Below are 27,133 nucleotides of genomic sequence, written 5' to 3'. Positions count from 1 at the left end.
ACAAGAACAGAGTGATAAGAAGTTGGTAAACAAAGATTAATATGCATAAATCTTGTCAATTAGCATCAAGCCTATGAAGACTCCAACTTATGTCTTTCAAATTTTCAATTTCTATTATAGATCTTGGGACCTTAAGTTTGAACGCATAACACACTAACACTGACTTGCTTGATATCATATTTTTAATAATTATCCCTTTAATTTTTTAATATATTTGTAATTATAGAATACCTATTTAGTTCATTAAATTATTAGCAATTCAACTGGCATGCTCCAATATTAGCGAAGAGAGAAAAACAGACTTCTAACAATGATATCTTGTTTTTCTGGAATCTAACAAAAACCATGAGGTGATAGAAATTGTAAACAAACCCTGAAACATTCTTTCCACTTACAAGCAAGATAAGAGAATCTGATGGAAACTTTTAAGTGTATGCTTTGAACTTCCAATTCAAAAAGGGCCATTTATGATAGTAAAATGGTGTTTTACTATATATACACTCTATAATGGCCTAACTACTTTGTAAAACCTATGGAAGAGCCCTCTTGTGAGATCTATACAGTTACGGATTTCACCTACTTCATTCAGTAAATTTTCTCTAGAAAATTTATATGAAGAATGCTAACAAAATTTAGAGACCAGAGATCACATTTCGGAATTAACCGAATGCTAAAGCACACTGGCATTAATTCTCACCAATGGCACAAGGAATGCATGGAGGATTACTAGCTTGGTCTTCAGGGGTGATAAGCTGCAAGCAGTACTCATGAAAGGTGTGGGTGCATGGTAAAACGGCAACAGCTGGAGGATTAGTTGGCTGGAAAACAGGGCCATCCGGTGTGAATGAGAGGTTCCTCTTGCATAACAAACACTTCCCTCCAATTGGTCGAGGAGTTCGATTGAAGCCTGCAATGAAAAGTTTCTAATCATCAGTAGATTCAGTACTAATTCTGTAAAAAATTATTCTGTAATTATCACTAACATCATCAACCCATTAACGTTTTGGGTATAAAAGCACAAGGCTCAGCAGATCTTTCAAATGTAGCAGACCAGGTTATCAAGAAAGCACACTTAAAGTACATCCCTCATGCAAAACATATTAATAGATAGATAGAAAGAAAAATCAAACAGCCATACTCAGGATAGATCAAAATCAGGATCCAAGCTTGGTCCGTTTCAAAACTATAGTGAATGTATGTTGAATATGGTCCAGCATGGAATAAACATAGCATTTAAAACAGCATGAGCTCACACTATGGATAAAAGTGCTAAAATAATAGGGCTAAGATAATTTAAATGAAATTAAAATTTCCCACAATAACCATATTGTAACATCACAAGAAAAGAAAAAAAGTTGTTTTAAGTATAGAAAAAGGAAGCAGGCTTTTGGAAAATAAAGCGACATCTTGTAAAAGGAGAAAGTAGATCTAAAGAAGCATCAAGAAATACCTTTCCATTTTATGTGGAGAGCTGTTTTATGAGGTAGGGGTGGTAGAGGAGGAGCTTTGTTTAATTGGGAAGAAACAATAGTCCGGGAATGGGGCAGACGAGATGGGGCTGAAGTTATCTGGGGTGGAGGTGGTAGAGCAGAAGCAGTCTGAGCCAGGTTCGGGAGTGATGGAGCACTACGGGCCAAAGTTGGCTTGGATGGAGGAATGGAAGGTCTTGGTGTTCTGGTCTTTCTGCGGCGAGACGGGATAGCAGCTGTGAGGAGTTCAGTTGCACGCCTCTTAAGAGATGGTCCAACAAGATCACTAGAAGTCTGAGCAGTCAAATTTCTCTCTGCCCCTGGCATTCCTTGACCTGTAGTAGTTATGAAGCTTATAAGAAATTTCAATGAAAATTGTGACAAATATCCAACTGTGGTTTAGGTAGTAGACAGTGTAATACCGGTGGTAGAAGCAGGTCCAATTTTTGAAAACTGAACAGGAACAATGGCTTCAGGTTGACCAAGACGACCTGCAAGCAGCCATCAAAACCTTGTCAGAAATCACCATATCAGTTAATAAGATAGCTCAGTTAGTGACATGAGCAAGTGAAAGCTGTATCCTGGATTAGTCTAGCTCTGTATTTAACTTAGAATTGTAGATATAGATTGAATTTATTATATGAATGAAATAAACTGAGTTCAGCTTAGACAATCATCATTTAAGCCCAAACTTTTCGTCTTCTATCCTTTTCTGTGAATAAATCAGCTAGAAATGAAACATTGCAATGGAAGACATGATCCCAAAAGCTATCCAGTATAGCTGCTATCTTGACTACTAGATTTGAGCAAGCCAACCCTCCATTTCACCCATTCTTGACACATTCATCAAGTCATATGAGTACTGAAATTCATGAGATTTGATTATTACTAAATACATTAAGAATCAGAACCATAACCCCAGAAACAAAGAGAGGATACACCGATAAATATGTAGGTTACTAAGGAGTTATGCTGGTGTATAATGTAAAAATGCCTTACTAGCTGGCCCTGACACTATTGACAAGTATACCTTCTCCAGCAACTTGAGCAGCACTTCCCTCATAAATGGGGAAAGGCTGCCCTGCAGAGAAAATTCAAAGTTAATTCAAGAGAGATGCTATTAAACAAATAATATCCAATAGTATACCACTTGCTATACGACATAGATGAGAGTCTATTTAGGCACCATTCAGTTTACACCATAAAAGGTACTATTGCATTAAAAGCAACAAAGAAGAGAAGCCAAAACATACCATGTATTGAAATATGACGTAACGGATAGCATGAGAGATAAAGAATAGAAGACGTCTTCTACTCGAAAGAGCAACAAGCCAAAGCTTGAAAGAAAACAATAAAAACTCAATGTCAATTGTATTCTTAATTCAACGATGACAAGATGTCTGGGGCTCTTTCAGCACCCTAGATAATCTAGTAGATTTTTATTTGTCCAAGGGTCGCAAGTCTTAAAGAGACTTATTCTAAATTCAAAATTCTAATATGGTAATTATCCCTTGTGACACCATTGGCAGAAAATGAAAAATTGTTAAATAAATTCACAAACTACAAAGGTGGGTACCCTCCAATTTTGCTTGAACTAGTGGCATAAATAGTGTATATCTATATATACTTCCATCTGAATGGGTATATTGTTGCATATATGAACCAAAAACAATCATTTTTTCTTTAAAAATAAGAGGCTAGTACTTTGTACTTTTCACTTTATTGTCTCTCATATAAAAAGGTTACTACTCCATTCAATAATCTAAGTTGTCACAAACACGTGGTAGCATACATGAAAATGTGTCTATCAATCTCGATAGGAGACTGTCCCATCTTAGATTATCCTATTATAATGATTGTATCAGAACTCAAAGATTTTCTTTAGCCAGACAATATTCAAATTAGTACAAAACAAATAAAAACAATACAAAGTCTCCCCCCGCTATTCCCCCTAGCAAAATCCCTTCATAGTACCCAATCCAAGCATCACAAATTATGGAAGTTGCAGGGTTGATGAACACAAACTGACTTACGCAACCCATTGTCCCAAAACACATATCAATCAGCAGCCCCTAAGTAGTAGGACAAAGACATTCAAGGGTTGAGTGCAAAAATCCATTTTTTTTTTTCAATTAATAATTTTTACTAAAAGAGAGCAGAAGAGGTGCACCATCCTAGTATAAGGTAAGTATACATGAGTAACATAAGAAAAAGAGTGACAACCCCTATTCAATCAACTATATGTAAGCTAAATGGGATAAAAAGATTAAGAAAAAAAAAACAAAAAATAAAACATATTCTTGAGAATTACTATTTATCAATAGTCCCCATCAATTACTAGGGTGTCTGTCATCCCGACATGTTCTTGGATTGGATGTCGGATGGAGCTGGAGATTAAAATCCGTCCTTCGCGATTTTGGATGCCATTGAAGAGGATTTCCATTGGGGTAAAAAGGCTCTCTTAAGGTCAAAGGGAAGAGAGAGGTGTTGAATCTGAAAAGCTCCATTGACTACGGCGATGTAAGCGTGCCCTCTAGGCAAAGGAAAGGAAAGGCTCAAGTGTTGAAGTGTTGAGTGTTCCTTGTGGGATTTGGGTTTAAGCGCTTTGGTTTTTGTTAGCTTGTTTGGGATTTTTTTTTTTGTAGCTTTGAGTGCTCTTTGTGGTGTTCGAGAGAAGAGTTTGGGTTTGAGAGCTTTTGGTTGTTGAGGGTTTGTTGGGTTTCTTTCTTTTTGTGGACTGTTGCTTTTTTCTCTTTCTAGTTAGGTGCTTCCAATTGTATACTCCCAGTGTACTTTGGGGCGTCTTACACTTTTAATAAAACCAATTTATTACTTATCAAAAAAATTACTAGGTGACGGATACCGAGGCATGTCAAGGGATAGGATAATGACCTCAATCCGACTTGTATAGCAATATTTGACAAACTTTAATTTTTGTTAAAAAATCCAATTTAGTTTGTCAATGATTTAGGTGACAAATTTAAGTATTGGTCAACAATTCATTAATAAAGCAAATTGATTACTAGGACAACACAAATTACTGCATGATATAGATGTAATAGGCTCAAAGCAGTTTCGAAGTCAGTAAAAATTATTGGACAGAAGATATTTTTATACATCAGGAATATGCAGCAGCCTTAGTTCTTTTTTTCTTTTTTGTTAAAAACAGACCTGATAAAATCCTTCTAGGGTCCTCTGCCTTCCAATTAGAAGATTCATGCACTTCAATATTCAAAAAATTAATTCCATAAAAGCAACTAAGCTACAAGAATTATGACGCCTACGGAGAACTAAGATATGGATGTGCAACTTATGCTGGCATAAGCTAAACATCTAGTGTCAGTGTCTGTAACTTTTCTTTTGTATCTGTAGGAATAAATTATGTTTAGAACACAACAATAAGACAAACAAGTAACCAACACCTAACTTGTCAAGGTCATGTTAGCACAGAATTGAAAGCGTCACAAACAACCATGAGTGTGAAAACCGCCATGACTTTCTTCTTAAATCACCATATCAACATTTTAGCACCCACTAATTTTGTGTGTTACAGTAGCAGTTGAAATTAGCCCATTACCAATAATGTGCAATGAAGTGAATAAGGAAGACCTTGAAGAGGTAACAGGCAATGAGAGGAAAGTTGGTTATCAAACTTAGCTTTTAATAATTCTAGGAAAATTCTAGAACTGGCTGGGCTTGAATCAATTCTAAGGTAATTCAAAACTCACCTGACTTGTCTTGCATGGGGGTGCTTCCTATGAGCCCAGTAGAAGGAGAAGCAAGGGAAGATTCAGATAAGAAGTTCCTGGAAGATTCCAGATAACATTTCCATGGTTGGTCAGAAGCTGGTTGAGTGGTACTCCTGATCAAAGAAGGTAACAAGGGCAGCCTAGTCGCCCGGCCCTGTCCAGGATCAGGCATCCCAGGTTGACTGCTGACAAGTGGTTTTGTAGATATGGCCGGAAAACCTTCAACTTCATGATTAGGGTCTATATTTGAAAATCTTGCATCCCAGTTCCCTTTGACTCCAAGGCCTAAGTTCATGTTTCTTGGGGTTGAAACGTGATGTAGCTTATCAATTCGTGGTGTTTGTAAGACGCATGAAGGACTTGAATTACATCCAGTGCTTGTCCCAGACATTACTTCAAGATCATTATTACAAGAGGTCCAACCGCCCACATTGTGCACTAGAGTAGACATTCCTCCAACATTGATCTGAAAACTAGAAATAAGGCCAGCCTTGTTCAGACCATGATTCAATGAAATTTTCTTTTCCTTTTGAGTGAGGTAAGTATTGAATTGAGGAGGAACAACCTGTCCAGTATTACCAGTGATGTTTCTGCCAGAAACAATAGAATGATATATAGCCCCTATATTACCTCCAATACCAAGGTTCAGGAAACTCCCATCAAGGTTTTCTGTAAAATTGGATTCAACATCACTGATCATGACACTGTTTTTAATTCCTAGTTCTTCACCATCTGGGGTATGGCTTAATACAGGCTTGCTAACTCCATGGTTTAAGAAATCACTTCTTAGCTGAGGCATACAGATACTACTGTCAGTTGCTTCTCCATCCTGCGTGATCATTTGTATGACTCCTTCTGAACTACTGCGTGCATTTTTAAGTTTTCTGTCAATCTGAAGCTTCTGTAAACTATTGGCATAAAAATTCCTTACATTATTTAGAGACCCTGAATTATCATAGCATGAAAACGGACATAATTTGTTCATGTTCCCTCCAAAAGATGACAAGTTTGACATTGGCCTGCATAGAATGGGGTCATTACCATTCCCATATGTGAAATTATGGTCAATCTTGGGATTTTGATTTTGGGTGTTGCTGAATTGGGAGACATCAGTCAGAAAACTAGTACCAATCTGTGATATTTCCTGAGAGTAAAGTTGAGGTATTCCAGGACTATCTTCACAAGGAAGGGGCAACAATGGCAGCAGTTTATATGGGAAGGCCATGGTATTAGCCCCAGTGCCATTATGATCATGAAAGGTCCTAGAAAAGTCAGTAACTTCATTCACAATGTGGGAGTCAAGTTCTTCATTCTTGTGTGACAGGAAAGTAGCCTCAGATGGCTTCTCCTCACGTTTCAAATTGTCGTTCGCCATCATATGGTCAATTCTAAATATAAATGAGGCAGAAAGATTAACTCATAAATAACACTCTCATAGACTAAGTTACATTTTTCTCTACATGTGGTACACAATAAAGAATGAAAAATCATAAATTTTTCCCAATCCATACCATAGATCAACAACACACAAACAATATCATAAAATGTTTCACAACACACAAACAAATCCCTGAAAAAAAAACCTCATACCATAGATCAACAACACAAACAATATCATAAAATGTTTCACAAAGTGCACACACGGTAGACTTCCAATTGTTGCACTTCAAAGAAATAAGACAAAGGAAAATGAAATTCCAAGAAAGAGGATTCACAGGGTCAAACCACACAAATTTACCAATCAAAAAATTCCAAGGCAAACGCCAAAAACTCAATAACCCTATAAAACTCCAAAAGCCTAAATTCCAAAATCCACAAACGGAAAAAAAAAATATATATATATATATATATATATATATATATATATATATGAAAAAAAAAAAATCAGCAACAAATTGGATACCATCCAAAGCAAACCTCCTCCTAAATATTTACATGTAAAAATGGTTTTTTAAAAAAATAAACTCAAAACGAATCATATAAAGGCCCCCACAAAGAAATTCCAGAACTCAAAGAACAAGACATTTTTAGAAAAAATGTTATCAAAAAAGAAAAAACTCACAGAAACACTCAAAACAATTGAGAAAAACTTCGTCTATTTAAACGGATAATCTCAAAAATCTTGAAAGTGAAGGGGTTTTAGCGCTTACCGATGATGGGCGCTGAAAGAGAGAGAGAGAGAGAGAGAGAGAGAGAGAGCCGGTGGTTTTTAGGGCTGGTGGGGAGGCTTTAAAGGCTTCGGTATGGGGTCCACTTGGTCACTCGTAGAGACTCTTTGGACATGAACTTCGTGCTGATCTGGCAATTGCTGCAAGGACTATTCTTGTATTCCCAATCAACGGAAGCCACGTGTCGACTCCATGGTCTTTTCGTTATTCAACAATTTATGGAAGAGAAATGATCCTTAAACTCATTTTTCTCACAATAGCCCTACAACAAGCTGACGTGGCTGGTAATATTTTAGAGAAATGATCCTTATACTCATTTCTCACAACAGCCCCACAACAAGCTGACGTGGCTGGTAATATTTTATTTTATTTTTTGTTTTCTTTTCTTTTCTTTTTGTAAAAAAATAATAAAATATTACCAGCCACATCAGCTTATTGTGGGGCTGTTGTGAGAAATGAGTGTAGGGATCATTTCTCAATATTTTATTATTTTTTTGTTTTGTTTTCATTTCTTTTTGTAAAAAAATAATAAAATATTACCAGCCACGTCAGCTTGTTGTGGGGCTGTTGTGAGAAATGAATGTAGGGATCATTTCTCTTTATGGAATGTGGAATTACCAAGCTGGTAGTGTAGCCCGTTCCCACCTAAAATTATATACTTTATACATCATGCTCTATTTATTTTGACAAAATATTTTTTAAAAAATAATTTTGATATTTTTTAGTGTTTGGTGAGAACAAAAATAATGGTCAACAGAAATTATTTTCAGTTTGACTGTAAAAACTTTTTTAATTTTTTAAAAACGATTTACAAAACCGTAAATCGTTTTTCGAATTTAAACTCTTCATTCTTGCAGGCACGTTTATGGGAATCTTCCACTGTCAAACATTGAAGTTTATTGGTAGTCTGAATTTATTGTTGCAAGTTCTCGTTTGCCGGATTCTGACGGCTCCAGTGACGTCCGCCCACCGTCACCAGATTCTAGCTAGCAGATTATGGCCAAAACTGGTCAGAATTCGACGAGTTGCCGAAATTCGGACACTACTGTCGGATTTCGGCAAAACTAGCTAGAATCCAGTACAAATGGCCAGATCCTGACTTTCGCTAGGATCCGACTAATCTAGCTGGAATCCTGCATTAATGGCCAAATTCTGACCACATTCACCAAAATCCGACCAACTCAGATTCTAGCGAATCTAGCCGAAATTCGACACAAATGGCCGTTGGTGATTTTTCACCGTTGTGTTTTTTTTTCGTATGAGCCAAACACCGAAAAATGTTTATAAGGAAATCATTTTTTCTGAAAATGATTTTGTTGAAAATATTTTAGAACAGAAAACATTTTACGTTAAAACAAACGGAGCATTATCTTATTTCAACTCGGCTTAGCTCAAAGCTCCACATCAGTGAAAGCCAATGAAAGTAAGAAATTAAGCTAATGCTCCATTTGTTTCGAGGTAAAACAAATTTTGACCGGTGTGGCAATCTGGCTTGTCGGAATCCGGCTAAGGTCGATTGCTTGAGCGTGAAGGTTGACTGCGTCTGTCGTTTGAAAAAAATGATTTATGCTTTTTTCGAAATTTACTATGCATTTTTTGTCAAATGGAAATCATTTTCAGGTTGACTATTTTTTCATCTCTACCAAACATGAAACACCGGAAAATGTTGAAAACATTTTTCATAAAACATTTTACAAAGAAACAAACGGAGCATAAATTAAAAAATTAGGGAAAAGTACGAAGAGGAAAAGATTAAAATGATAGGTGGACATTTACATAATAATTCCCAAGGGATCCGACCAAAAGGGAATCCAAAAATTGTAGCTAACTATTAAAAAAAGAAAAAAGAAAAAAGAAAAAAGAAAATTAAGATCATCAAGTTTGAGTGATAATAGTCTTGTTTTCATGGAATTGATGATACCATCAAAGAAAACAATCTATCTTCTTACAGCCAAGCAAATTAAGTATTATGTCTTCCATAAGGGAAATATGCACAAACTGATTTTTATTTTTCTTTAAAAGTTGGGTCGAAGAAAATTATTTAATCACTAAAAAGTGAAAATTTGTTGATTTATGGACAAAGACTCGATTAGGGTTTGCACCCAATGAGATTGGTTTAGGATGCTTTCTACAAGTTAGAGAATAAACATTTGATTTAAATAGTGTGTATATGATTGTTCATAATAATATGAAAACTACATTAGCTTTCTCAATCTATTAAGTAATTTGTAATGTTCCTTTCAATTTATCAATTTTGTTAATACGCCCTGCCAAATCTACTATTTGGATTAAAATGTCCTCCTCTGTTAAGATTTTTTGTAAAATCTTACCAGAATGAAGGTATAACGTCCAATATATCCTCATTCCGCTAAGAACAAATTTAAAAACAAAACTTATAAAAAAAAAAAAAAAAAAAAATGAATGAAAACCAAAACCCATGCTTGACCCACAGCTAGATCCAACAATTGTTTTTTAAGGTATAATTGTAATTTTAAAAATTTCATGGGGGTATAATGGTTATTTTATATCACGTGTGAGCCATGTGATGTGCTTGTCGTCTAACTTAACGAACATGGTAACCGATGGAAGACATTGCAATCCTAATAGTAGATTGGTAAGGTATTGGTAGATTAGAGGAATATTACAAAGAGTAATGCTATATATCATATTTTTATTCCATGATTATCTTTACAATGCTGATGTGATAGTCTTAACTAATTATTGATTTTTTATTTCTTAAACAGGGGTTCATCAAAGGGTTAGTTGAGAGTATCATGTCAACATTGTAAGGTAATTGTGAAATAAAAATGTGGTTTATAATACTCATATTGCAAATTGCTTAGTATATTGAAGGGGTTAAGTGTAGTTTCTGTTTTAATATCAATAGCAACAGAGCAATTTTATTTTATTTATCTTTTAACTAAGTAACCATCTTTTATAAATAGAAGACTCCCTAAAAACAAGCAACAGAGAAATTAATGCAATAACCCTTTATTAATATATTCTATAACCAAAATTCGACTATTAGGGGAAAAAAATGTCTCAACACGTGCAAAGCATGTATGAGAAGACCGGTGGTGATAGAAAGAAGGCTAGTAATAATAATCAAAAAAGAAAAACTATATTAATCTTCGTCTAAAACTGATATTGCGTTCTTCCATTATTTTGAATTAAGTAATGCTACAACATCCAACAAAGAAAAATAATTTTTACACAATTTAAGGCACATTAGTAAAACTCATGTATAATAAGACCCACATGCATAGATCTCACAAATGTATCTTAGATTGTGTAGGAATTAACGAATATTTAACAAAGTTAATGTGGCAACATCCGATGGTCATTGGATTTTTTTTTTTGAGTAATGTTAGATATTATATTTTTATTCTACAATTATCCAACAATATTAACGTGACACTCCTCCAACTCAACTAATGATTTATTTATTTTTTATTTTTTTAACGGTGATTAATTCAAGGGTTAGTTCGGAGTGCGATGTTAGCCTTGTTAAATGAACGTTGAATACAATTTAGTATTTAACATGTTTTTTTTTAACAAAGGCTAATCAAAGGGCTACTAAACCTTACCACGTAGACTTTATGAGATATTTGTATGACATATAGCACTAGTCTTTTAAATTAGACAATAACCCTAAATTAAACAATATTATACACTAATCACCTTCACACTACTAATATCCATCAAGTAAAATCAATAATATATATATATATATATTGCCATTACGAGCTTAAATTTTTAGAAAAATATAAAATAACCTTTTAACCTTTAAGCATTTTCCATTTCACTCAAAATTGTCCAAAACTGCTTATGCGTGAAAAGCATTTCCTTGATTTTTTATTTATTTTTAATGTAAATTGGTAATGAATATATAATATTTTCCACTTCAACAGAGATTAATTAGCATGTAATACGAAACAAACAAGAAATGTTATGTAATTCCTTGAAACCTCGAGATGGTAAGCGCGATTTTTGCCAATTATAAACGAGAACAAAAATAACAATAAACTACAATTAATATTAAAAAAAAAGAAGAAGAAGGAAAGCCTGTAAATGAAAGGGGGGGAAAATATCTCTCCAGAAATGCATCCATCTTGTTAAGCTAATAACAATTGGAAGGCTTGCTTGTTAGTCTCGTTTGACATGATGTAATGTAGCACGCGCGAGGACAAAGCAGAAGGAGGCCACCATTGCAAGCAGGTACCCAGCTATTGCTCCATAACCCACACAAATAGGCCATTCCTACATAATGACATAAAATACTTCAGGCCTAAATAAGAACATTTAACAACACAAATAACTGGAGGAAATGCAACTAAATAATTTGGTCCGAGAACAGACAATTTTAACAACATAGGAAGAAACAACATAAACAAATCATCATGACTTTATTGATGCTCAATGTTACAGACCAAGTTACCACAATTTATAAACAAGCAAGTTCAAAAGTATCTCAACCTAATGATCCGTCCATGAGAACTGATTCACCTGGAAACTCAATGAACCATGAATTGATGTCTTCAAGCTCTTGCAAGGATAAACAGAAGTACCCGGTTTGTTGCTACTCACTATTTAATTATATTACCCTTCTTTGGACTCTATGAATCACTCCCTCATGTAAATTCACAATTTAACCATAAAGAGAAAGAGTTCAACATGAAAGTGATGCAAGGATACCAGCCCAAATCTGAAAAAGTATATACCCAAGAAGAAAGAGTATATTCATTGGTTCCTTTTCTCAATCAGAACCCATAACTTCAATTAGAGACAAATTTGATGGCTTAATTTCAAATAGTATAAAATTCCCCCAAACAAAAGATAAACCCCACTAGCTCTGCACTCAACAAGGAAAACGTGGATTTGTGAACATCAAGTCAATTTAACTGCTCACAGGACGAAAATCAGTTATTAAGATGTGCATGCGTTCAAAAAAGAGATTTATTGTCTGAATGAGGGAGGCACTGGGTACAATTCATATCCACTAAAACCAGGGGTCGCTAATGTGGCAGTTAAATAGGACACAACGCTTTTCAAAAAAAAAAAAATAAATAGGACACAACGATCTAAAGACTGGGAAAATTTAATAACCCGATGGGGATGGATGAAAATGTGAAATGATTAAAAAACCAAAGTGTCAAATGGTTGCCAGTTTGATAGGAAGTTGAAATTTTTTCGATTGTCACAAGCACTTCACTGTATTCTTCCTTGAATTATTTATGCACTTTTGCTCCTTGAGACAGTGAGTTCATATTTGGATCACAAATATTTTTAAAACATTTTTCAGGCATACCAAGAGTAGCACAATATCTTGACAATTACACAACAGAGGAGAACTCTTGCTGAAAAATATGCTACTTTAAAGAACATGTGGAAGAATTTAGATCAGAATTTGGCTTTTGAATGATCACATGATGAAGATAAAAAGCCTACTTCCAAGAACATGTGAAGATACAAACCTTCCATTTCATGGCTAGTTTACATATTTAATTCCTACGTGAGAGCTTTTACAGTTCAAATCCCATCAGAGACACCTTTCTGAACCGTACTGTTGGGCTGACAACCCACAAACAAATTGGGCAATTTGAATAAAAGGATTACCAGCATGCCATCTCCAACTTATTAACTAATAACATGAAGTAAAGACTAATGAAACAATATATTTTGACTAATCAAGTACAAACGATAATAACACAGAACAATTATAAGATATTAAGATGAATGTAGAACAAGCTTGCCTAATCAATTAAGTGGAAAAAAGCTGAGTTAGATTTCAGATCATTTGCCAAAAAAAAAAAGTGGAAGTGTTTATCTGCAAAATATCATTATAAATGAAACAACAGTAGAAGAAAGTAATGATTATTTTCTTAACAAGCTGGATAAAGAAAAAAGAAAATAAAGAATTGCTTGTTAAGAAAAAAGAAAATAAAGAATTGCTTAAAATAGTAAATTAGGAATGAAAAGGATGAGTGCAGTACCTGCCATGGCCTTTCCCAATCAAGCGGCATTGGCCAAGCCCCGAACCAAGCCCCAATTACAGCTCCATGTGCCGGTAGGCAAATTATAAGATCAACAGATCCAACTGACCTAAAAGTGGATATTTTAAGACATCATATCGGCGACCAAGTATCCGAAATTTATCCAATGGATAGTGTACTGAAAACTAGTCTTCAATGTCAAATATCTACCCTAGTTAAAGATAACAACAAAAACATAAGCCCCATTGGCTAAAGTAGTCAACAAAAAGCCAAGAGATTGGAAACTAACTTTGTATGTGCAAATATTCGTTGCCAATCCTTCCATGACACACCAAATACAGAAGCAGCAGGCACAATCTGCCAAAACCCAAAAAGTAATAAATATGTAAGAGGCACAGCATGTTCAAAATGGAAAACTTCAGGTCCTTGGAGAACTGGAACAGAATAGTAACTTGTTGGCAAAAAAGCATGAAAGCAATAATTAGTCAAAAAAAGAAAAGAAAAGGAAAAAAAAAAAAAAAACTTCTGGAAATCCTAGCATGTGAATAGTCTAATACTAATAAAGTCATTTATGATTTACTTTGAAGAAAAGAATTCCAATCCAAATACTCGGAAATGTTGAAGTATGATACTGTAAAGCAGGGAAGATTATGATGCATTACATACTTACAGTGAACAATGACATCATAAGAGACCAGTTAATGGTCTTTGAGAAGTACCTGTGTCCAACAAGAGTGGCACAAAATCAACACATGCTTAAAATATAACTAAATCTTCAATAACAAAAAATTGAAGTATGTGAGTCCATAGGTTATCAAATTGGTGATACGTTGATTCAGGGATCATTCAGATATGTTATGTTTCAGCCTTCATAATTCTGAAAACATAACTCACAGTTGAGGTTGAATAGTCACAAAATATCTTTGAAATTTAAAATAACCCAGCTGAATACACTATTATGGGTTTTACTTTCCTTCTCAATAAAAGTTTAGAAGATGAGAAAGGTATTCCAAAAAAGGAAAAGAAAAAAAGAAAGGTGAATTATGTACCTGATGATGATGATGATGATGAGAAAAGGTCTTGTTTCAGAAAGGAACAGAAGAGTGAAACTATTTCCATCCAACCTCAACTGTAACTTCTATTTTCAGAATTACACAAATAAAAACAAAGTCTATTGAACCATTAATCACATACTGAGTGCCAACAGGTGCGCCCAATGCGATAGCTCCCAAAGCATTTACTAGAGCCCCTACAGAATAGAAACAAAAGATATGATATTTCCTTTTTTTTTTCTAACACAAAAAAAGACATAAGGAACTGTCTATTCAAAAAATAGATCTAAGAGCATTCCCAATGGCTTATCCATTTTCATTAGGCTAAAATAGCTAATCAATTCACCAAAAAGTCCCTCCATCCGATTATGCAAATCAAATGCAAAATGCATTTGTGATGCATGTGTGAATAGTGCAACTCCACATCTCTTTTTATTTTTTTTTATTTGTCTCTCTCTCCCCCCCCTCTCACACCAAAACTCTGGGCCATAGCAATATTCTAATATATCTCCGAATTTGGAAAATTGTATTTTAGAGTATATCTATATGACGAAGTCTATGTTTGCCATTTTAAGGTCACACTCATGCGAACAAAAAAATTTTCCGACTTAATAGCAAATAATTATCCAAAAAAAAAAAAATGATTTGTTGTTGAAAAAATATCTAAGAATTAAAATAAAGAAAGGTAAAGAAAGAATAAAAAAAGAATATTTAAATGATATAGTGAAATAATAGATACTTGAATGTATGGTACCTTTTAAAACCATTTAGTTAAAATAGATAAAGTAGGTTTTAGTTAGCCATTTTGCATATAAAAATGCATAAGCCATTAGGAGTGCTCTAAGAGGTTATCAGTTCACAAATTGAAAATAGTATGAAATGCAATAAAACAGTTATTATCATTTGGATTACATAATCTCAGGAAATGTAGCCACAGATGTTGCCCTATCTAGAAGACTCAGTTGCTCTACCTATGCTAGGCAATAAACCAAACCAGGCAAGTTTAATATGATGCACCAGCCTCGGTAACTAGGCAACAGCAAAAAGGTACATAATCTTCATCTAGGTGCAGATATTGCCAGAGATGTTCTTCTGGTGTATGTTTTTCCTTTCAAATACTGTGGTAAAAACTACAACCCCATATATATACACACACACACACACAAAAATAATAAAATCAGTTAATTAAACTAGATTGGCCCCTAAAACAATTAAACTGACAGTGAAATGAACATGTGATACAGCACAATGTTAAAACCACATTCAGATTCTCCAAAACTTGTCAAGTAGGTTTTGATTTTATAATTAAGAATCATGTACAACGTCTAACAAACATGCATCAAGTAGAAAAAGTTTCAAGACAATGCACGGCCTCTTGAACCAAATGAAGGACATGACATGGGCTATTGGCAGGGGCCGTGGGATAGCCTCGTCAAAAAAAAAAAGAAAAAAAGAACCTCCTGAATTAACTTTTCTGAACCACTTTAGCAAATTCTTCTTTCCCATTTGATTTTTATATATGAAGTATAATTTGCACGGAAATACAAATGACACCTTTGTGCCATCAAATTGCATTAAAATCAACGTATCAGCTTTCTACGAAGTGATGGACATTAGCTTGGTAATATAATCATACACTTAACACGCAAACCTAAGAAAAAGACTAACCAACAGGAAGTCCTAGTAAGCCTCGTCCCACAGCTTTCAAGTACTGAAAAACAAATATCACAATTGAATAATCAATAAAACAACACCAAACCACAATATAAAATAAATAAATCAAAAAGAAGAAGAAAACTGCTGGGTTGCCGAGAAAATAAAAGGAAAAATTCGATTAAAGTCATGAATTGGATCTAATGCATCCATTTCTGGAACCAAAATTAACATATGACATAACACTAAAAAACCTTCATTCCCCCACATTTTCTCGGCAACCAAACAGAGAAAAAATAAAAAATAAAAAAGAACGAAGGGATGCTGATTTTACCGAGCATTCTTCGCGATTGTTTCGGTAACGACTGTAGAGAAGAATCACAATTGGGCTCTCAATAACCTAATATTAATTAAAAAAACAAATTAGAGGATAAAATTAGAAAAAATTAAAGAAAAAAAATTAAAAAAACTAAAAGAGTGGTTTACCCAGATTAGACAGAGAGTGAGAGAAGGATGAGAGACGAGGTTGACGGAGTAGACATTGTGGGCCAGCAAGACGGCCAGGCCCAGGCCCAGCCCAGAGATCAGGTGTACAGAAAGCGCCTCGGTGGCTGAGACGGAAGGAGAGGAGGCACTGACTTCTGCTTCTGGCTCTGCCGAGGCATTGACGGACGACGTCGTCGCGTTCGTCTTCATGTTTTTCTTTTCGTCGTCCGTAGCAGAAGATTAGAAAAAAGTATAAAAAGAGAAAAGCCTAGGTGCTCAACACATGGGGCGTTACGCGGGAGCGGTTACCTGAGCGATGAAGAGATCATTTGTAAAATTTATCGGACGAAATAAATATTAGAGTTTTACGATCACTTTATTCGATTAGATAAATTTAATAAGTGATATTTTATAATTATATATTCAAATTTTTTTAAATTTGACAAATAATTGTAAATGATCATGAATCCTGATCCATAGATTTTAGAGGTGAAAATGCAAACTATATCTATTATCTGTATCATATAATTATTTTATGTATCCAAAGAGAATAATTTTAGTTCGGCTATGGCAGAAAGTAGGCTTTGTTTGCCCACCAATGAAAAATTGACACGTAAGCCTGAAGCAAGAAAATGTGAATACAAGCAAAACACCCGATTTTTTATTCTCTCTTTGCAGTGAAATGAAGAGATCGAGGGAGAGAAATGAGAGATGGAAACCCAGCCCCAACCACCGACCACCGACCCCTAACCCAGACCCCAACCCCAACCCAGCCCCAACCACCAACTCGGCGTAGCCCATGGAAGCAGCGCCACCACGTGGCCAACCCGAGATGAAGAGATCGAGGGAGAGAGATGAGAGATGGAAACCCAGCCCCAACCACCGACCCTCAACTCCGACCCCGACCCAGACCCAGACAATCAAATCGGCGTAGCCCATGGAAGCAGCGCCACCACGTGGCTGACCCGAGTTCGACCTCGACCACATCGCCGTTCACCATCCGGTTGAACCAGAATGCCGAGAGCACCAAATCACCGGAACAGATGTGATCACCAACCAGATCTGATCATCGAAAACCATTAGAGGGGAGAACGGCCGGCGAAAGGGAGAGATCCCAGGAGAGGAGGAGGCTCAGTTCGGATCTGTGGCCAGATCTCTGTCCACGGTGTCGGGAGGTCGCGAGGAAGAGCATCTGGAGGCTCTCCGGTGGTTGCCGGATCTCTGTGACCGGATCGCTCTGGCTGGAGGACCGGCCGTCAGGCGACAGGAAAGAGGCAGCCGGGGAAGAGGATGTTGGGCGGACGTGCAGCGGGGTTTTTCTTTTGTTTTGGAATGGTGAGAGAGATTGTCTACTTCACCAAAATTTCAATTTTTTTGCATTTTTTTTGCTTTTGGCTGATGTGTCAAGTGATTATTGGTGGGCATAAACCCCCTCTTTTCTGCCACTAACGTATCCGAATAGTTATTGCGATTATTATTTGATATCGAGGTAATTAACGTTTTGAGCCTCAAAATTGTAATTTCTGCCTATAGTAAATACAAAAAGGCATTGTCTATAATTAAACACTTATTCAGATTATACATGCTAATTATTTTATCATAAAATTTCAATCTCATATATTATTTAACTTCTTCTATCATCTATTTAAATCGCTATCCGCATATAATGTTTACCGGACATGTCCATCAATGCTGCTCATAACACAAAATTTTAATTTAAAACGACTAAAAAGATCAACTTAATTTTATCTTTTTTTTTTTAGCTAAAATTTACACATATGAAGTAATAATGAGCAATAAAAAAAATTATAAATATATAAACTCGTAAAGCCTACTTTCAAGTTGAGAGAGTTATAAATACATCCAACAACGCATTCAAAGTACCATTAAAATTTTATTTTGGCCGGGAAGTATTATCATTCAAGTTCATCTGTATATATCATAAAAAAAAAAAAAAAAAAAGTTCATCTGTATATATTACAATCAAGTTTTGCCAAAATATGAAAATACTACCGAAACTTTAGTTTACCTCTTTGAACTTCTATTATATTTGCAATTATTTCCTTATAAACTCAAAAAACTCTCTGTTTTGTGTATTAATGTTTTATAATTTTTTATTTTTTATTTTTTCAATTTCACCAATCTGTTAGAATTTTCCATTAAATCATAATGGAGTGATGTCAAAATTCTCAAAATACCCCTAATTTATTTTTAGCAAAAAAGAAGAAAAAAATTGTAAGGATTTAGGCGATGGTCAAGATTTAACGAAATTTGCAAAAATACTCATGCATGAATCTTTGATATATATATATATATATATATATATATATATATATATATATATATATATATATATATATATATATATATATATATATATATATATATATATAATAGTGGTATTTTAGAAATTTTGACCGGATTTAATGGAATATCTTAACAGAATGGTAGAATTAAAAAAATTTAAAAGATGGATACGCTAAATTAAGAGTTTTTAAAGTTTAAGGAATAATTACAAATATAATGAAAGTTCTTAGAGTTAAATGAGGCTTCTGATGAAAGTTATTGGTATTCTACTACAAATCCATAACACTCAAATTTTAATCTTTCACCCCTAAGAAAACAGATCTGAGAGGAGGAGGGAGCAGATTTTCTTTTTTCTTTCTACTCCACGCTCCTACCTTCCCCCTCCTATTCTGGTTTTTTTCTTTTGTTTTGTAGGTGTTCTCCGACCAGATTAGCAATTTTGGCATTTCCGTTATGTATCCGTCTATCTACCTCCGTAAGGTGCCATTCATCTCTTCCATGGTCGTTGCTGTTGTTTGCTGGTTGTGTTTTTGCTTTAAATAAGAGTTTTCTTCTCTGTAGATTTGCCTTCATGTAGGCTTGGCAATTCGGGTTGTCGTGTCAACCCGTTTAGCTAATTTGGTGAAAAATGCGTCATTAACGCGTCATAAATATATCATAAACGGGTTGATGGGTCATAAACGTGTCATAAACAGGTTGGTGGGTCATAAAAGAGTCATAAACGGGTCATTAACGTGTCATAAAACGGGTTGACGGGTCATAAAACGGGTTATAGCCTAAACCCAAACCCTATATATTCGTGTCGTGTTCGTGTTGGATTCATGGGTCGTGTCAAAATTGCCAAGCATATCTTCATGGGTGATCTATGGGATGAAGGTTAGTCAGGTGTGAGGGGTTATCTCTTATGGCCTGAATAATTCGGTGTGAGAGGTTATCTCTCACGGCCGGTTTAAATAAAATTTTAAGATATTTGGCTACCCTTGTCTTAGATCTAGTTTGCTCGGAGCAAATCTGCTCTTTAACTATTTTTGTACATGAGTTAGCAGAAGATGAAAGTCATAGATAACACTTTATTGTAAGAATTTTATTTTGTATCTATGACTATATAATCTCATAGCATGTAGTTATGATTTTGCATAGCTTTATACTTTGTGATGTAAGAATTTTATACTCGTGATCTTTAATCAATAAAATATTCAATAAAATATTCAGATCTTTTGTTAAAAAGAAAAAGAAAAAAAGAAAAAGAAAAAAAACTTTAGAAGTTTAGCATATATATCTCTCTTGACCTCCAAATCTCAAATAAAAGAGTTAAAAAAAGAAAAAAAGAAAAAAAAGAAAAAGAGGCAGCACCTATAGTTGATTCCTACAATCATTATATGATTAAAAAAAAAAAAACTCTCAACTTACGATCTCTGGTCCTTCATCACTTTTGTAATAATAATAATAATAATAAATAAAAGAGTTGCGGGGATATATACATCCCGTTAATTGGAATTGCATGCAATCAAACTTTCCCTAATCTCTTCTCATCAATGGAAGTTAGAGACAGGAATCTTTAACAAGAATAAATTAGGCATAATAATCTTAATTAAGTTGAATTGATTACAAGGTACTCTAGTGATCAATTCATAGACATAATCTTCAATTATGTTCAATATATAGTAGAGGAATTCAGAAATCTATAATTCAGACTAGCCCAAAAAAAAGAAAAAGAAAATTACAAAAGCAATGAAAATAAAGTACACTAGTAGTAGTACTGTCTTCGATCATAATCTAAATAAAATATATTGAGATCCATAAATAAATTCAGGCAGAAGCTGTGTAAGGATTTGGAGATTCCATGGGTAATAAATCTTCCGGACTTGGTATAATCGGTGGTGCTACTGTTGGAGGCGGTGGTGGTGAGGGATAGGGTCTTTTCTTGTAATTATCCGACTTCCCAAACAAGCTGCTTCCACTCTCTACATCAAATTGTAAAACAAAAAATAGAAATGCACCAATCAATATATATATATATATAAAAGTACGTGATGAACTATTTCATTTCAGAATTAATTGTTCCTAGCTAAGCATGTTGGCTACTCGATGAACATCACTTTCATGTATGGCACTAGTAGCACAAGCTTTATTGTTAGCTAGACAATAGATGTTGACTGTAACGTACACCAGTAGTACTCAGGCCTACGCTTAATTAAGAACAACCTAAGCAAAGTTAAATGGAAAATAACAACTTAAAGATTATAATACATTAATACTAGAGGGATAAAGAATATATATATATATATATATATATATATATATATTATATACCCTGCAAAGTTCTTGCCTCGACCATGCTAGAACGAGGAGAGGTTCCATGAAAAATGATGAGAGAGATGAGAAAGGTGGTGCTTATCATGAGAATTATCTTCATCTTGCTAATGATTCAATGGGGTTACAAAACATAAGCTTTAGCAGCCATTTATAGGCAAAAAAAATGGAGCAGTTGACCGAGATAGGTAAAATTAAATCATTTAGATCTCTCTCTCTCTCTCTCTCTCTCTCTCTCTCTCTCTCGTCTGGTAATTTGCTAGATGCAGCCCATTGATCAGTTGGCCATTTCATTGACTTAGACTCGGTAAACCTTGGAGGGTACGTACGTAGCGGCTTAAAGTTGAAAATTGGAAACATGGTTGAACTAATTAATTAACTTTCAATCCTTCAGTTTCCTACTTTGGAGTACTAGAGAGAGAGAGAGAGAGAGAGAGAGAGAGAGAAAGCTGGAATCTTATGATAATTTTAGGCTGAAATAGGAGCTGGAAGATTCCATTTAATTTTTAAGGAGTAGATTCTCAACAAACAACATAGTTTAAATTCAATGTTGTCATATAATTAATATAGTCCGAGTTTGTAAAGAAGTTGACATTCTTCCAAGTAGCTGTTGTGTTTTTGATGGCCGATGGGAACATGGATTTGGAAATATGATATATCCACTAGAAATTACTTTATTATCATATCGACTAATTAAGAATATTTGGTCAGGTCTTAAAGCTCTAGACCACGCACCCATAAATCTTTTCTGTTGAGACAGTTTCCGGTTGGTGACGTGTCGATCAGGGATAAGTTGAGATGAGCTATGTAAATGATCCTGCAAAATAAAGCTGCGTTGGGGGGTTCCGACAACCCCGCTCCGATGCTTAAGTAAGTGTATGGTTCTGAGAATAAATGCACAGAATAATGCTTAAAGACTGATTAGCATGTACCTTAGCATCTGAAGAGGTTCATGTATTTATAGAGGTGGTGGAGCAATTCAATTAGCCTTTCAGTTCGTGCACGAGGCGGTTGGAGGAGACGTGGCCTCGGATGAACGGATATCTCAGGTTCCGCTTGCTTCGGAGGCACCATCAAGTTTCATGACGTGCATCGTGTCCCTTAGATTCTGGGTATTGCTGAGATATGCGCAGATGTGAATATCAACTAACTTTTGAGTCGCCTATACGGGCCAGTTGTGACAGCTTGGGCCCAAGAGGCCTTAACGAGCCCGGGTGGATCAGGCCCCTTTAATATTTGGGCCTGCTCGGGTGAATTAGAGTGGGCCTACTTCTCGGGTCAGGCCATACGCTCGAGAAGGTCAATATTTTTCCCCAACAGCTACCCCCCAATTCTCTTACACAAATTTTGTGCTTGAGAGAATTTATGTATAATCAACTGTAATTAAATCGCGTTTTATTTTGGAGACTGGGCCGGAGGAACACTACCGAGAACAATAGACTGGCTCTATACCTGAATCGGTGGTATAATTGGGTACTTTAATTTTATCTGTGGCTTCAACCGAGAACCTCTAGGCGCCATTTTCGAAAATCCCGCACTTTTTATGGAGTCCCGCGCTTTTCTAATTTTAAATTTTGAATTTATCTTCTCATCGAAATCCGCAAGCTACGGGATTTGTTGATATACGCCGGCCGTGCCTTAAATGTGATTGGACGTTGGTTCATCTTTTGAGGCGCGTTGCAGCTGTCAGGCGTACAACCGGGGACTCTTCAGCTGCCGGTTTCGAGGTAAGAAATTTTAATGAGACCTTTCGACTGCAGGTCATTGGAAACCGGCCAACCCGGGTCACCTACTAGTATAAATACTCATTCCATACTCCGCCCATTTCCACATCGAATTTTCTTTAGACTTCCCATTCTCTCTCAACTTCCTCCAGAATCATATCGCACATCATTTCCTCACTCTCTTACCAAATGTCTAACGCGGAGGAATTCGAAACAGTCGACGTTCCAGAGCCTGAAGAAGAAGACGCCTTGTCCGACGATGAGGTGATGCCCGAACTGGGTGACAATCTGGCTCAGGGAGGGAACGTCCTCCGGCCTCTTGTGCCCCTTGACCGTCGAGGGGCTTCGAGGATTCATATTGGGGACGAGTTCCGCCTCCGAAACAACTATGACATTCTTCCGCCAGTACTTCTCCACTTCCAGAACCCAGTCACCCTGGAGATCCAAAGAGGTGACATAGTTATTTACGAGAAGATGCTTACAGCCGGGTTACGACTTCCGTTTCCTGACATAGCTCGGGAGATGGTGTTATACCTCGGGGTTTCCCCGAGTCAGATCGCACCGAACGCGTGGAGATACCTTTTCGCGTCTTTCATTTTATGGCGTACAGTGCTAGAAGCCCGGATGACGATTCCGGAATTCTTCAATATATACAGAGTCAATTACAAAAGGGAAGGGGTTGTTGAGTTCACCGTCCGGGAAAACCCGATCTTCATTTTTCTTTCCCAGAGTTACTCAAACAACCGGGGGTGGAGATCTGAATTCTTTAGGATCTCGGGTGAATGGGAATCGGCTACACCCCTGGCGGAGAACCAAAGGATGTCCCAGGAGTGGAGACCAATCCAAATTGATCTTAGGGAACCTCCGGCCCTGAATGCAACCGGGAGGAGGAGAGTCGGCACAATGTTGACCTTCTCCCAAACGCCAACCAACGTCTTGAAGATCGATTATGACAATATCGTTACCGATGAGAACATGCGAAAAGTTCTCAAATATGAAATTCCTACCGGCAAAGTTTGGTACGACCTGAAGGGAAAAAAAATGGTGCGGAAATCCAGAAGCGAGGCTACTCCTACCCCCCGAGCTATGGCTTGCCCCGAGCCAAAGAGGAGTTCTAAGCCGAAAACAGACGCTCCCAAATCGAAGGTCCCGAAGCCGGCCATTATTCCGGGAGTGGATGACCGCACCCCCACCGTTTCTGTCCGTGAAACCGTTCCCCTTAGCAAGTCAACCGGAAGTTCAGGGAAAAAACTCCCCACTACTTCTGTCCCGACTGCCCCACTCGAATTCGCTACACTTGGGAAGGATTTGGGGGGAGCGTCCGGGGATGAGGTCCCCAATGCTTCGTCCGTGGATCGCCTGGACGGCACCAACAATGCTCCCGTCTCCGTTGTGATTGAAATCGACGACGAACTCGAAGAGCCGGGGAAGGAGGTTCCTTCGGTTCAAAATGCAGCCAAACGTAAAGGAAAGGAGAAAGTGCAAGGGTCAACGAAGAGGACCCGCTTTGCCTCGGATCCCCAGGAGTACGCGCTTACTCGGGCCACTGAAGCCGAGCTTCTTTTTGGTCGCCCGCGCTTTGTTTTGCCAACAGCGCCGGTGACAATGGAGATCCCTGCAAAACCTTCTCTTCCAGACTCCGATACTCCAGCCGTGCCATTTACTGAGGAGCCTGTTGACCGTTCACCTGCTGTCGAGACCGAGGCTCATTCGGAGACTGGTTCGGGTTTGATATTAGAGGACCGATTGCTAGTGGAGCCAGAAGCTTCGCCAAGTCCTGGATGTGCCTTGAGGACCCCGGATCATATAGAAACCGAGACAACTAATTTATTAAAGCCGATTCAAGAAGGATCAAATCCGACCGAAGCGGTTGTTTCGCCCGGGACGAACAGACTTGGGGAAACCAGCGTTTCTCAACCAGGAACGTTGATAGACTCCTTAAGGGAAGACTTAATGGCCTGTCCCTTGGAGGCTTTGAAGGAGGTACTCCCGGAGGAGTCTTTGTCGGTGCTAGGGATTGGGTCCCAGGAAGAACTCGCAGGGGCTGTACTTTACACGCAACTTCAGGTAAGTTTCCCGCCTAACTTCTCAAACCCATTATCTTCTATTTCTTACTCATCTTTTTTTTTTTTTTTTTAGAGTATAATAAGGACAATTGCCCTGTGGCGGATCCACCGGGAAGCTTCCGCGAATCAACCCTCTTTGGCGACCCAGGTTACCGAGATGCAGTCCCGGATTCAAGAGCTGGAATTCGACGTGTCTAAGACAGAAGATTTGGAGTCCCGAATCGAGACCTTAAAAAACGACATTCAACTTCGAGATAGAACAATTGAGGCTCGGGACAAAGATCTGGTTCTAGCCCGGAAGCACACAGAGGAGGCTCGTGTCCAGGCCGCTGAAAATGAGAAGACCCTCGACCGGGTGCTAACTAACCTTACCGAGGCTAACGAACACAAGGCCGCTCTGACTGCCCAGGTGGCCGAACTGGAGACAGAGAGGGACTTGCTGGCATCCGAGAAGATAGCCTTTGCGGAGAAGCAAAAGGAAGCTCGTGCTCAGTGCAAGAAGCTCCGGAAGAAGATTCACCATTACAAGTCCAAGTCTAAGCGCTTGAAGAAGCAGCTCGATTTGGTTCCTTGGCTCCGAGGCCTTAGTTGGGGTCGGGGGTCAAACTGGGGTTTTGAGAGCTTGAGAACTATGCTCCTTCATCCGGAAATTTTCGAAGTCAATCCGGAGACTGTAACTCCCGACCTCATTGAGATGCCAGAGAATGCTACTAATGAACTTCAAACCTTGGGCGTGGAGTTCTTTTCGGACGTGACAGATTGGACCGAGGATGCTCCAAACCCATACCGTGATGATTTGACATCCGGGCCTTCTGTCTCGGACTGCACTCCCGGAAATGAAGATGTCGTGGAAGTTGAAGCTTGTGATGAAGTCGACTCGCCCGGCAGTCCAAATGTATAAAAGATATTTTGTTTTTTGATTGTATTTTGAACTGGAACTTTAAATTTTTGCCGCCGGGGACAAGAGGTTGGCATATAAATAGTTATCATTTTGTATTTAAAAAAGTTATTTTGATTTGAACCGAGTGGACCCGAGTTACCCCCTAATGACTTAGACAAATATTGATTTTATCCACGTCATAATCGAGGGTTATCGTCGGTGGTTGTGCTCCGAGGCGTTTGTGTTTCAAACCGAGGAACACAGCACAGTTAATTTGATTTGATCTAGATTGATCCCGGGTCACCCCCCAATGACTTGGAGAATTTTTTGAATTTGTCCAAGTCATAATCGATGGGTATGATCGGTGGTTGTGTTCCGGGTAGGTTGTGTCTCAAACCGAGGAACACAACACAGTTGATTTGGTTTGAGCTGGTTTGATTTGAACCGAGACATTCCTTAATGACCTCGGACAAATTTGGTGATTTGTCCGGGTCAATTTTGAGGATATGACCGGTGCGTGCTCCGAGTTGGTTGTATTTCGAACTGAGGGAGCGACGCTTTGATTTGATCTGGTCTGGTTTGATCTGGTTTGATTTGAACCGAGTCATTCCTTAATGACTACGGACAAATTTGGTGATTTGTCCAGGTCAATTTTGAGGATATGACCGGTGCGTGCTCCGGGTCGGTTGTATTTCGAACCGAGGGAGCGACGCTTTGATTTGATCTGGTCTGGTTTGATTTGAACTAAGATTCCATGCTTTGAATTGAACTGAGAATAAACATACATTGACGGTGCCAACTCGGTAACAACAGTAAACATAGTACAAGCCATTCACATAAAATACTTCTTCAAATGCTCGGCGTTCCAGGCTCTCGGTAATTCTTTGCCGGTAGCATCAATCAAATGGTATGCCCCTTTGTCGTGGCATCGTATAACTCTGTATGGGCCTTCCCATTTTGCTCCGAGCTTTCCCTCGATGGGATCTTTGGTGATCGGGCTTACTTTTCTCAGAACCCAATCTCTGGGTTGGAACTTTCGTGGGCTTACTTTTTTGTTGAAGTAACGGGCAGCTCGGTTTTGGTACGCAGCCCATGTTACCTGCGCTTCATCTCTTCTTTCTTGTAGCAAATCCAGATTAAGCTTGATTCCTTCGTCGTTGAGTCCCGGATTGTAGTGTGATACCTGGAAGCTGGGTGATCCGACTTCGGCAGGGATAATTGCCTCTGAACCGTAAGTTAAAGAGAAAGGAGTAGCCCTGGTGGGAGTGCGTGT

General features: G+C 37.3%; 2 protein-coding genes and 1 long non-coding RNA gene across 3 annotated transcripts; all 3 read right to left on the bottom strand.

Moving 5' to 3' along the window:
• Positions 1-332: 332 nt before the first annotated feature.
• Positions 333-7,397, bottom strand: LOC133864342 (uncharacterized). Its single transcript, XM_062300639.1, has 5 exons — positions 7,369-7,397; positions 5,198-6,606; positions 1,892-1,960; positions 1,451-1,804; positions 333-907 (listed from the first exon to the last, which is right to left on the bottom strand). The coding sequence occupies exons 2-5, from the start codon at positions 6,594-6,596 to the stop codon at positions 687-689; spliced, it is 2,043 nt and encodes a 680-aa protein (XP_062156623.1). The 5' UTR covers positions 6,597-6,606; positions 7,369-7,397; the 3' UTR covers positions 333-686.
• Positions 7,398-11,343: 3,946 nt separating this feature from the next.
• LOC133863912 (glycosylphosphatidylinositol anchor biosynthesis protein 11) lies at positions 11,344-16,872 on the bottom strand. Its single transcript, XM_062300055.1, has 8 exons — positions 16,571-16,872; positions 16,419-16,484; positions 16,100-16,142; positions 14,574-14,628; positions 14,050-14,098; positions 13,669-13,736; positions 13,380-13,488; positions 11,344-11,646 (listed from the first exon to the last, which is right to left on the bottom strand). The coding sequence occupies exons 1-8, from the start codon at positions 16,778-16,780 to the stop codon at positions 11,533-11,535; spliced, it is 714 nt and encodes a 237-aa protein (XP_062156039.1). The 5' UTR covers positions 16,781-16,872; the 3' UTR covers positions 11,344-11,532.
• Positions 16,873-20,464: 3,592 nt separating this feature from the next.
• LOC133862429 (uncharacterized) lies at positions 20,465-21,308 on the bottom strand. The gene is made up of 2 exons (XR_009899223.1): positions 21,191-21,308; positions 20,465-20,841 (listed from the first exon to the last, which is right to left on the bottom strand). It is a non-coding gene; the product is annotated as an uncharacterized LOC133862429 (long non-coding RNA).
• Positions 21,309-27,133: the final 5,825 nt, after the last annotated feature.

The sequence above is a fragment of the Alnus glutinosa genome, chromosome 3 (genome assembly GCF_958979055.1).
Source record: "Alnus glutinosa chromosome 3, dhAlnGlut1.1, whole genome shotgun sequence".
Taxonomy (NCBI): Eukaryota; Viridiplantae; Streptophyta; class Magnoliopsida; order Fagales; family Betulaceae; genus Alnus; species Alnus glutinosa.
This window is presented reverse-complemented; position numbering and strand designations above follow the sequence as displayed.

What these genes read in the sequence shown, in the direction of transcription:
- LOC133864342 (XM_062300639.1), bottom strand. Translation starts at nt 6,596, where the DNA reads ATGATGGCGAACGACAATTTGAAACGTGAGGAGAAGCCATCTGAGGCT. An exon ending in TGGACCTGCTTCTACCACCG is followed by an intron (nt 1,805 to 1,891) that starts GTATTACACTGT and finishes TAACTACTACAG; the next exon opens with GTCAAGGAATGCCAGGGGCA. An exon ending in TCTCCACATAAAATGGAAAG is followed by an intron (nt 908 to 1,450) that starts GTATTTCTTGAT and finishes TTTTCATTGCAG; the next exon opens with GCTTCAATCGAACTCCTCGA.
- LOC133863912 (XM_062300055.1), bottom strand. Translation starts at nt 16,780, where the DNA reads ATGAAGACGAACGCGACGACGTCGTCCGTCAATGCCTCGGCAGAGCCA. An exon ending in ACAATCGCGAAGAATGCTCG is followed by an intron (nt 16,143 to 16,418) that starts GTAAAATCAGCA and finishes TTTGTTTTTCAG; the next exon opens with TACTTGAAAGCTGTGGGACG. An exon ending in CGAATATTTGCACATACAAA is followed by an intron (nt 13,489 to 13,668) that starts GTTAGTTTCCAA and finishes ATCCACTTTTAG; the next exon opens with GTCAGTTGGATCTGTTGATC.